General features: G+C 39.5%; 2 protein-coding genes across 2 annotated transcripts in view; both read right to left on the reverse strand.

The window, feature by feature from the left end:
- Positions 1 to 1,047, reverse strand: part of LOC146450761 (uncharacterized) — a 3,146-nt gene extending 2,099 nt beyond the window's left edge. The window contains exon 1 of the mRNA XM_085099945.1: positions 933 to 1,047. The gene's annotated coding sequence lies outside the window, so the exon portion shown is untranslated. The remainder of the gene's footprint in view (positions 1 to 932) is intronic.
- Positions 832 to 2,261, reverse strand: LOC146450762 (uncharacterized). The gene has a single exon (XM_085099943.1). It carries the CDS (start codon positions 2,216 to 2,218, stop codon positions 953 to 955), a length of 1,266 nt encoding a protein of 421 aa, XP_084956069.1. The 5' UTR covers positions 2,219 to 2,261; the 3' UTR covers positions 832 to 952.
- Between the last annotated feature and the right edge of the window lie 10,239 nt (positions 2,262 to 12,500).

Raw genomic sequence — 12,500 nt, forward strand, 5'->3', positions numbered from 1 at the left:
CCTATTACATGAGCCAATTCTCTAATAGTAACTTTAGTCTTCAACAATAGATTCTCGCAGGCTGACTTAACATGGGCGGCTTTCGAGGGGGGGAGTCGAATAGTCATAGAAATGCTATTTAGTAAAAACCCCAGGAATTCAAGTTCCTGAGTAGGGATCAACACCGATTTATCGGGGTGAATAACAAACCCAAGACTATCAAAGCATTCAACTGTGTCTTGGATGTTTTGTTCGCAGGCACCGCGAGTATATCCCACAAGAAAAGAATTGTCAATATGCCCCATACTGACATGACCCACAGAGTGTAAGTGAGCATAAATGGGTTTAAGGATTTTTGTGAACAGCCTAGGGGCACATGCCAAGCCATTTGGCAGACAAGTGTATTGATAATAATTTCCTTCCCACTCAAACTTAAGAAATGTCCTGTCTTCCAAAGATATTGGGACAGAATAGTAGGCATCCTTTAGGTCTACTGATGCCATAAAGCATTTTGGACGTATGAGTTTGAGTGCAGTAAGAGTATTGTCCATTTTAAAGTGCTGGTAGGCCACAAATTCATTGAGAGATTTCAAATTAAGAATCATGCGGTAGGTACCATCCTTTTTGGGTCTAACAAACACGTTGGATACAAATCCTTTCCCTGTGTGGCATGTTCTCTCAATAACTCCTTTTAGAAGGAGTTTAGATATCTCCCCATCAATAACCTCTTTGTCAGAGAGGGAAGAATATATATGTCTAGGTTTCTGTGCTTGATATGGAACCTCAGACTCAAACTCAATGTGGTAATGCTTTATCGCATCAAGTATAAAGGGGTCACTAGTCAGTGACTCCCAAGCAGACACATGTTTCCTCAGCTGGCCTGCTCTAAAATTATTAGCCATCCTGCGATATTTCTCCAAGCAAGTGTTATAGAAACTGACATGTTTCCCTACCTTCCCACACGTGGATGGTACTAATTTTTGTTGTTGTTGTTGTTGTTGCTGTTGTTGGCTGGATGCTTTTTCCGGAACGGTGCTGATGGGCGGCCTTGCCCCAAAAAAGGCTGGCGGTTGGCTGATTTATTGCCAGAGCCTCGTGTCCGATCATAATGGTAAGGCTTGAATCTGCTAAAATTCCTTTTTTGAGAATGCACTGCACCCCCGTTGGAGCTGTTGGAATGAGGCTTTTGCATCTGTTGTCCTGCTTTTTTAGCTTCTGACATATCCTTCAGGTGTTTGGATAGATCTTCTCCAAACAATTTTGTGGATAAAGTTATATCCTCTTTACATAAACGTGTGTATTGGGGATTAAGCTCAGGCTTAATCAATTCCCTTCGCTTCATGTTAAGCTGCCAATTTGTGTTTCTCAGCATTGCAACACTATCCATCACATGATTGAGCACATGGCGAGTGTCTGGCGTTTTGCCATCATTGATGTCTTTCACCAATTTTCCCGCCAATTTTGTCAGGGCCGATATTCCTTGTAACAAGGGTTCCTGAACTCGCTGGAAAGCCAAATCCACAGTTCGGGTTTTTCTGGGCAACAAATCCCAGATTTCTGCATTCACCATTGTCACTGACAAGAATTTGCAGTTTTCTGGCGGTGGATGTTTCTCCACTCTTTCCTTGACCGTTTCGGCCGATAAACCCCCGATAAGCATATTATCGATTAATTCGGCAATTTTGCCTTCAATTGCCGGGGATGTGACTTTAGATGTGGTAAACGCCTGGGTCAGGCTGTCTACCAATGCACTCTGAGACCCTGATTCAGGGCTTTTCACAGAGGTCGTCCTGTTGTCGCTCGAGTCGAGCACATTGTTAAGAGTGGCCGCTATGTCTAGCGCATTATCACTCGTATGATCAGCCATCGCTGGTGTATCCTCAGTTTCTTCGTCGCCAGAGCAGAGGAGAATGTCCTCCTTCAAATTCTGAATGGCTTCGGTCTGAAGTTCCGAGTTCTTGGCCAGTTGTGCCAGCGTCGTCTGAAGACCTTGCAGGACCGTCGCCATGTTGACCTCGGTCGTTCCTCGGTCGTTCTCTAGCTGGGTTTCCTTGCTGGATAAGTCCACCGTGCTGGATTCCTCTGACAGAGCCATGTCTTCTGATACTTTTTGTGTCGTTTTAGAACTTTGGAGGCGAAAAACCCTCCCAGAAACTTCCAAATATAATCGCTTTTCTCCCCGCGGAGAAAAACACGGCTGAACTGATATCGCGCGCAAACAGGCACTGATGTTGCGCATGCGCTAGGCAATCTCATGGGATCCCTGGGGCAGTGGTGACCAGATAGAATACAAATGTAAAACAGTAATATGAATATAAGAGAGTTATGACTATAAATTACATAAATAATAATACAATATTGCAAGTTAAAAAATAGGTAATTTAGCATGGCAAACTGAAGAGCATTCACCTGAACAGAGTTCAGTTGTTCTTGCAGCTTTCCTTCAGAGTTAAGCAATTAAATGGTTATTGGTGGCAATTTCCACCAACACTTTTACCAAGTTTGCTTTTGTGGTTCTTTATTGAACTGGAATGCTTTCATTGGGCGGATCTTGATGGTTTTATCCAGAGCAGAAAGGGGAGTATTTTTGTTGAGGTTTGGCGTGGAAGTTGGCAGTAGGTGGGAATTGGATCCTGCATTTATCTTTCTTGCTATTGGTACTAAACATTGGTTTCCCAATGTGTTTTGGAACGTGTTATGGAAATCTTGTTTTAATTCATTAATATTTCGTAACTTCTGTCATGGAGGGTCAAAGAAGAGCTTGAAGAAGTCAACGCAAGTTGTCAGGGACTCGGCTGATGGGCTATTATAATTATTGCAAGGTCTCTGGTTTCCTTTTTATATGGCAGAACAAGGCATAGTCAATTTGACCTGCTTGGAGGCACCTTTCTCAGTATATTTTTTCATGCTATCTCTAGTTAGGGATTAAAAGTGGCCGACCTGGAGGCACAAAATTGTTAAGTCTTAAAAATTGATTGTCCAGCTTTTCATCAGGCTGACTGGCTTCAACTTGGACTAAATCAGTAAAAGAGGCCGAAAATGGGTATTAACGGTAGACTGGTCTCACAGCAGAGCTAGGGTGTAAATTAAGTGTGCCTCGCAAGACATAAAAACAACTTGTCTATCAATGTTTTTGAATTCCTGAAAAAATAAAGAAACACTAGATGAAACAAACTATACTACTAATAGTACTAGCTATAAATCTAGTGCCAACAGTCATCACAGTGGCACAATAAGTAGCAGCAAATGTTCACAGGTAAATACGTTACATGGAGCACATCAATTGCTTTGCAGTCTCTTGGCACTGTTATATCTAATCATAACATGCATTGAGGTAATCGTCAGGACTAAAAACTCCCTCTGCAGACCCAGAGCTTCGTTTAATAAGCACCGAAAGTATCCTGACCAGTGCTGCCCAGTGCATGTGTGCAAGTGTGTGATTGTTGGGTACCCGCATGCAACCTCATCATCCTGATTTGCCATAACTATAGCATCACTGACAGTAAGGTATGTGGACAGGTTGTGTGTCAAATTGGCAACTGAGTACTTCATGGTCGTATTGAGAGAGGGAACTTTCTAATTTCCTCCAGTGAGACAGCTGTTGGCTTACAAGCTTGAAGATGCATAGGAGGACAGAATCATAGCCTTAAAAAGTACAAGCTACACTATGAAATTGTACACTGATGTTCTGCTGGTAGAAGTTAAGTCCTAGATGGAATAAGAGCCTTTGCCTTTCCAACAAGCTGGTTGTAGAGGGGTCATTCCACAGTATTCTGTCTGTTGCAAAGGGGAAATTTAGAGACATTTATCTTGTTGTAGTTTTTAACAGGTATTTGTCTGTTACAACTGCTTACCTATAGAGGCTTTGTCTTCAAGAAAGCTATCTTTGTTACTGTCCTGCTTTTCTCCAAAATGCATTGTGTAGATCAGAGAGCTTCAAAAGAGAGCTGTTGCAGAGAGGAACAGAAAATATGGTGTTTTTTTATTTCATGATTAAAATTCTCTGAATCTGAAATGCTATTCTGAGCCTAACGAATTTTTGCTTTTCCCTATTGTATGTTTATCAAAATGATCACAAACGGAAACTCAAATATTCAGTGTTTTTCCAGTGGGGCAGGATTTAAACACATCATTTACTGTTGCGGAGGGGGAGTTGCAGAGGGGAAAATTAGTCCTTTGCAGTATTCATATAAGACAAGCAGTTAAACACTAATGATAACACCCATATTTTAATAATCGTGGAACAATTTTGCAATGACTTTCAAAAACCTTCAAATTTTCAACCCTTTCTTGCAACATGTCACACATAGGGTTTAACATGAACTTTGTTTGAATTATCTAGTACAGGTATGAAAATACAAGTTCTTAATGCATGTAGCAAAACATTGTCAATATGTATTAACAAACACCCACAGATAAACAAACTGGTCAGAAAACTGGCTGTGAGCTTGGTAAGTTCAACTTCCAAAATAGTGAAGACATTTTTTCTGCAGTGTCAAAGATCACAGAAAACCCCTTTTCTAAAGAAAATCAGTGCTTTTGGATATAAAGGAACACTTTGTTAATCTACTCTTCTTCAAAAATTGTAAAAGGACTATTGCCTATTAACTGGACTGGCCCATTAGAAACAGAGCTTAGATGAACATCATCAACATCATCCCATCATATCCAATCAAAGCTTTCAGCTACGTTTGCACCATGCCGAACACTATACAGGAACTTGAATCTGATAACATCGCCCTTAATGTGAAGAACCCTGCCAAAGTAGTAATGGTTGATATAGTCAACTGCATACATAATACCCATCCATTTTTATGCTGAGGGGAGGGATTGGAAGGATCATGTAACTTCTGACATCAGAAATGCTGCGAATGGTTGGGACAATCATAGGGCTCATGTTGACATGCCATCTGGCATACATGCATGTAAAAAATGCCACAGTCATAGCCATTTGTTTGGCTTGGAATGTCTCCAGGCTTGTTGGCATAAAAAGACCATGCTTCCTCATCAAGGTTAACGTCAATTTCGTTCATTAACGTGGTGACTTCCTCAATAGCTTTAACAACAACAACAACATCAACAACAACAATTTATTATGAGAAAAGACAAATTACAATATTACATACCCACAATTACCAAGGGCTATTCGAGGTGGGTAGCATTTACAGTTGTTTGCACGCTCAAAAGGAACAGAAAATTAACAGCACAAAAATAGAAATGATTCATTAAACAAAGAGAACGAGAATTAAATAAGAAAATAAATGAATAAATAAAAACACTAAATGACTTATTATTTAGAAAGTTTAATGCAAGCTAACTAAGTAGTGACATACAGTAAGATTGATACGAGTTACAGCGTCCATATCAACATACACCTCCTCAGTCTCCAGAAACCTTTAAAAGCAATTCATCAGTTTACCCTTGAAAAGTGTTTTACGTAACTTTCGTATAAACTGTTGGCTTAACAAAGCTGCGTGAAATGCTATCAAAGACCAATACACGTTGCAATGGAGGTTGAACTACTGACAGGAACCAGTGGTGGCTGTTACCACTGTTGCATGGAACAAGAACAAGAACTTGATTGAGAATGGGCTATTTTTCCTTTAACACTTGCTGAGCAGGCACTGCTCAAACCCCAAATTCAAAGTTCTCCCAGGTGATCACTTGCACTTGTGTGGTGGCACTTGCTTGACCATTTCTAGGTACCTGTCAATTACAGTGTTTTGAACATCTTTGGTTTTAGCCTATGTGGTACATATGTATATATCTGCATGTTCCTGTTCTTCAAGGTGCCCATATCACCATTTTTGTCACAATCAGCATCTGTGGCATAGCAGTCATAATCATCAGTGTCATCATTACCAATACAATCATCGCTGTCATCACCATTCACATCTTTTCTTCATCTTGTCATTCCTCCTGTTGATCTTTGTCATTGTCATTCTCATCTTCATGAATGATCACTTCTCAAATTTGCAAACTTTCTTTGAGGTATTTGAGCTCTGCAAATTGCCTCCAGATATTGTTCATGTGCCTGCCAAATGACTGTAGTTGTTCACTCAAATCTTCTTTGGCATCAGCTATGGTGGACTGAATTAGCTCTTTCTGTACCCTTCCATGCGTACAAGTCTCCCACTGGTAATAGGATGTAACAGTGTTCTCATCAATGCCTGTGAACAGATCATCCAGTGGTTTGGTGATTTCACATTCATAGCATTCTCTATCTGTGCACTTCACTTGGGTGCTCATTGTTCCTTGCTGGTAGGGGAGGGGATGCTCGTTATATCTTTTCAGAATGAAAATTTCATGTTTTGATTGTGGTACTTTGGATAAAACTTTCCACCATTTATGGCAAGCCTCTAATACAGCATAGTCCCTTTACTATGAATGCAGCATTTGTTATTATTTTTTTTGCTGGCATCCTTGACTATGAATCCAGCAGTTGTTAAATTTTATCTTGTTGTTGGCATCTTCATCCCTTTTCAGTTAGGTTTACAAAAGAGTTACGAGTTCATTTGCCTATTTGCAGACGCAGAAGGTTTCTGTGCTTGAAATTGTCAATTTTGGTGAACAGACATGTTTTCATGCAACTTCAAATGTCCTCTATTTGCAGCAACCACTTTTAATTTCTCTGATATCATGCTTGTGACAAGGAAGTTTACAGAATTACTGGTCAATATACAGTAGTTATCTAGGTACATAGAAACAAGTGTAAATGAAAAATAAACTACATGGTCACTTTTATTGGGATAGGATTTAAACAAACAGTAATTCCTCATTTTCGACAACTGTTACAATGAAGTACAATAAATATATTGTAAATATAATATTTAAATAGGGCATATTCTTCTGCAAACAATAATCTAAATATTCCACCCGCATAACAATTCTGAAAATAAAAAAAATATATAACTCCTAAGAGCTACCTGGCTGAAACTTTCTTCATGTTATTGCAAACCTTTTTTGTTTATGATACCAGCCTAAAATCCCGCCAAACTGGTCTGAAATTCGTGATGTAAGCGGCCCCTAAGGCCCGGGTTAAACGTTGTACTTCACATGAGCCCCGAAGACGACAGTCTGCAATGCAAAAATTAATTGTGCTTTTAAGGAGAAGACACAGTTGTTGATTTGACTCACCTTTGTGGCGCTCATTCTAACATTTTCTCGCAATAATACAACCATAAGTCGCTATCGTGCCTGTTGGCGTTTGCTGCGAAACATCGGATGGATCGAGCAAGTTTTAAATACGTTCTCAGAAGCTCGGTTTAAGAGGACTTTTCGGATTACAAGAGCAACATTTTGGTACATCCTGAGCAAAATTCAGATAAGGCTTGATAGACAGACGGTAATGGAGGACCCTGTCTCACCGACGTGGCGGTTAGCCATATGTCTCTATCGACTTGCGAGAGGTGATTACTTTTACACGATATCAGAGCTGTTTGGTGTTGGTCATTCAACCGTAAGCGTTATTGTGAACGAAGTCACTCAAGCGATCATTGAGGCACTTTGGGATGAACATGTATCAAAATATTTCCCAAGAGGCGAGAAGCAATTTGGAGAAAAGATGTTGGATATTGAAGAGCTATGGCAGTTCCTTTGCAGCTGGGCTGCAATAGATGGCTGCCACATACCCTTGAAATGCCCAGATGGTGGTTTGGCAGCGTGTAAAGAGTACCAAAACTTTAAGAATTTTTATTCAGTAGTTCTGATGGGTCTTGTGGATGCGAAATATCGATTTATGTGGGTGAGTTGTAGTTTTCCAGGAAACTCGCATGATTCTATTATTTTTTAATCTACTCAACTGTGGACAGACTTAACAGAACGAGAAAGAATCCCACCAATTGCAGAAGACCTTAATGTACCCCCATTGATATTGGGTGACTCTGCATTCCCATTCCAGTCATGGTTGATGAAACCTTTCACTAATGCTGTGCTAACCCTGCAACAGCATTTTTTTAATTACAGGCTCAGCAGAGTGAGAATGGTAACGGAGGGTGCATACGGACAATTAAAAGGAAGATGGAGAGTTCTAATGAGGAAGTGGGAAAGCCCCCCTGAAACTGTTTGCATGACGACCCTGGCATGCATTGTCTTACATAATACCTGCATTGAGCGAGGTGACACAATTTAAAAAAAGCTGGATTTGAGTATTGATCCAGCAACAAACAGTAGAAGAAATCGAGATGTGATTCGCAAGCAACTTGTCATGACAAACTGTCAAAGAGTTCGTGACAACTCTTGCCAAGCTGCTTGTGTTTGATAGGCTCTTTCCCAAATGTTTTGGAAGGAAAAGCAAGACTTGGGAGTATTGTAGATAGACGTTGAAAAAAAAATGTGCCTCAGTTCTTGAAGTTTAAAAATAAGCTTTAACGTAGTAGGACAGTTCACACTACTACCTCCAAAACTGGCACAAAAATTGTTGTGGTGAGGTGTCAGACATCAAGTAAAACTTCTCATTTAATTTTAATTTATTAGCAATAAGTAGGTGGATAGAATTTGCCTGGTTCTAACAACCAGAGACCGTTGTGTTAACATAAATAATAATAATGATAATGATAATAACAATACTAATAATATTATTATCATCATCATTATTATTATTATTTCTATTATTATAGTAATTGTTATTATTATTGTTATTGTGATTATAATTATTATTATTATTATTATTGTTATTATTGTTTAATTCTCCTTACAACTATCAAAGGAAATATGCAGGAGGCTGAAAGGAGAACTTGCATGTTGATATTTGTTAATAAACATTGCGACTGGCAGGTTATTAAATCTGAGGACTCATCAGGGGCTAAGAATATGCAAGAGGCAGCAATTGCTTCAGAGGCCAGTTTTTTTTAAATTCCACGTTGATGGGTTAATTTTCAATGATGATAGTTGAGTAAGTGTTGTAATCACAAACAATAGACTATCAACTTTGACATAAAGATCAAAAAGAACAATGTTTCCTTTTAATTGTAAATAAAGACTATCTTTTTCAGGAAAATTAAACATAGAACTACAACAATTGCCCTTGAACCTGCTAAAAGCATCAACTTTTCTCACAAAGAGTTATAACGAATCTGTAACAAAGATCATTAGAAAATATCAGCAGTTTTGTTTAAAAGTTAAGAATCTTTTGTGTTAAACAACACCAACAAATGCCTCTTGAAACTCGTGTTTGAGGAAAAAACTGCTCACCAGGAGTGATAGCAATTTATAACAATAAACATTGAAAAACAACCTTGTTTATAACTGGCAAAGATTACTAAACTCTTTCAACTTAACCTCAGAAGTATAACAAATGCCTTTGAGGTGGATGAATGATAGAAAAAAAAAACTGTTCAAAGAGGGAGTTACACAGAACCGTCACTGATGAAACTGTCTGTTGAGGGAGAGGACCCTCTTGCCTGAGATTGTGTGGCAGATGATTGTTGCGATACAGTTAAGGGAGAAACTGGATGAAACTGGCGTCCTTTTAGGCTAGGGAACTCTTCAGGAAAATACCCAGGATACATGGTTGTAGCATAAGGACTTCCCAGCAATGTAGAGGGAGCCCCCATAAACACTTGTATCAGTCTTAACTCATGCTGGCGAGATCTTTCCATGTCCTCTCTCATCATTGCTATGGGATCGTTTTTAATCATCCCTCTCATGTGCTGAAAAGCTTCAGAGAGGATACAGTTATCATGTCTGTTTCCGTTTCCTATTCTTTCTCACAGGGACAAACTTCTTTTGTTCTTTCTCACCACTAGTAGGTCCCTCAGTGTTAATATCTAATACTTCTGACTCATCATCTGACCCTTTATCAGTTGATGATGCAGAAGGCTCTACTGCTTTATCTGGATTGCAGGAGTCCCTTGTCTTTACCAGTGAATATTAATTATTAAATGTCGCACCTTATCCTCGATCCCAGTCTACAATATAGGGAGTGTGTACTTCCACTCCTCAGGATTTCACAAGGAGTATTAAATTGTACTTTCAAGGTTTCTTCAGGTTTAGGGTAGATTTTTTGGCCACAAACAACAAAAACAAATGATCCTGCAGTTATCAAATGCTACCAAAAGTCTCCAAATTCCAGGGACCAAGAATGACCAGTACAGTTTTAGATGGCAAAACTTTCTGTCACAAATGAAGCATTTATAGCCGTAAATAAAAAGCTAGATGTGGCTACCGACCAATTCTGGAAAAAACCTTTTGCCAGTATTTGACATTTTGAGGGGAAAAAATGACGAGGTGGAGCAAATGGGGTCATAAATTAACACCCAAAAGAATCCCTCCCACTTGAAGTGAAAGCTTGAAAAAAAAAAAAAGCACTCTGTTCACCTATCTTACTATAACAAATTTTACCGTGAATCTTTTCATTTTGGGACTACACAAAAAAAATTGATGGTAAAATGAATCTACCAAAAACAAAATCCCAGCCAAACGTTTCTACCCAAAAATCCCGAAATCGTAAATTTCAAACCCAAAATAATGACATTCGCACCTCCCCGCCACTTTTAACCAGGTTCCCCTCCCCATCCCCCTCCTGGAAAAAAAAACAATGGCACTGTTCGTATCCAAATGATAGTCCATAACTTTTGATAACCATAACTTCTATTGACATCTTTGACAGCCAACTTGGCTAGTCAGGTTCTGATAACTACAAAGGCGAAACAATTACATACATATGAGGGGAAACAGATCTTCCTTGTGTGGGGTATGACTTTGGTTTCCCGCCGTTGTTTCCTCCAACGTCCTTCAAACAAGGTTCACAGTAAGCAACGCTCGTTCCAGGTTTCCAGCCAGGAGTCTCTTCATTCGTCTCGGCAATGGAACACTTGTTGCATAAAGGATATTTGCAGCGTAGACAACAATACTTTGTTGTTGTCAAACAGGACATACAACTTGAGTCTTCATCGTCTGGATGGTGTGTGTTGACAGTTGCTTGAAACACGGCCATGTTGCGAAAATTACTGAGATTGAGGCTGTATCATACATTAACATGATTATGCATTTGGTTCGGCCCATGTGAAGATCAGTGTTTGACCTAAAGTCAATCTTCAGCCGTCCTTCACGCCTGAACCAGGCGTGAAGAACGGCTAGCTGATCCAAAAAAAATTACCTGAACTTAACTGGGTCAAACGCCGAACTTCACATGAACTTAACTCATGTTAACTAGTTGAATTGAGTTTGGCTCATGTGAAGTACGGCGTTTAACCCGGGCCTAAGTCATGCATGCGTGCTTGCCGCTGAAGGTCTTTTCAAGGCAACTAATTTAGTTCTAAAGAAGTCAAACATATCAATTTTGTGTACTTCGTTCAAAGTTTGACTGCGAGTAGACAGGTTGAATGGAACGAAGTGTGCTACTCATTTATCACTTTAGATTGTGTTAGCCACTTATGACCCCCCTCATGATGTCGGCAAGCAACATTTCCATGTATTATGGGAGCATTTTGTCCTTGGATGGCAATTGCATTAGCATTGTATCCAAAGTTTTTGAGCGAGGGGTTGTCAGCTCGTCTTCTCATTGCCCGCTGGTACCCAAAATACTCTACCAGAACATCTTCACAAAATTTCTCCATGAGAACATACTCAAATCCTTCGTGCAACAGAAAATGCACAGCTTCTATGGTTGAATATGACGTAATCTTGAATCCTTCAAATGTTTGCCATGAAATAAACGTCTTAGCTTTTGCATTCGCAGTGAAGTTATTGCCCCTCAGTTGAATGTTGTTTTTCCATGTGTTCAGTGTAGCCTTTAATCATTTACATCTGTGTATGGTTTGACATTTGGATTCTTTCTGCGTCTGTGTTCAGTATTTGATCTTACATTCATGCAGTGAAAGAAGTTGTTTGTCATTTCGCACAGTTTGCTGGTTTCACTAGCTTCATCTCTCATCAGTAAACGAAGAGTTACTGCCATACTATCACTGAGCACTTCAACAGCTAATTTGACCCTCATGAGTGAATATGAATTGAGTAAAATATGGTTTGCAGACAATTTTGGGAGCATGTGTAACCCATTATCTAAGTCATTTTACACACATCAGCAATATGCCTCCAAAGTAAGTATTTGTCATTGTCCCACATGTATCTTGAGCAACGACCACTGCCTGAGTTAAACAAGCAATTTCTACATGTTTTTAGAAGATGAGGTACATCAGAAAAGAAGTAAATGTAATGATCTGGCCTGAAGATGTTGATTGTTTTATAAACAACTGAATCATCAACTGCATTTGTCTGAAGGCCCCTATGCATTCGATAGAATTTTCAGTTGAAAGATGCCCCATCAGACACAGTGGCAACTACTTGAAGATTGCATGACAGTTCCAGTTAGCTGACAGCTTTCCAGAAGAGAGGCATCATTTGGTAAGATGTGACACCTGTTGTTGCAAAGTAAACTTAACAAAACTTGAGATCCCATACGAATGACATTTTTTGGCAGACGTGTCTGAGGTGGCTCGACATACAAAGCAAGTAACGTTGGTGTCTTGAATCTCAGGTGGTTCTGATCTTAGATGTCTGCTTTGTCTGAGCATCTTCTT

The sequence above is a fragment of the Pavona decussata genome, unplaced genomic scaffold (assembly GCF_977016875.1).
Source record: "Pavona decussata unplaced genomic scaffold, jaPavDecu1.1 SCAFFOLD_426, whole genome shotgun sequence".
Taxonomy (NCBI): Eukaryota; Metazoa; Cnidaria; class Anthozoa; order Scleractinia; family Agariciidae; genus Pavona; species Pavona decussata.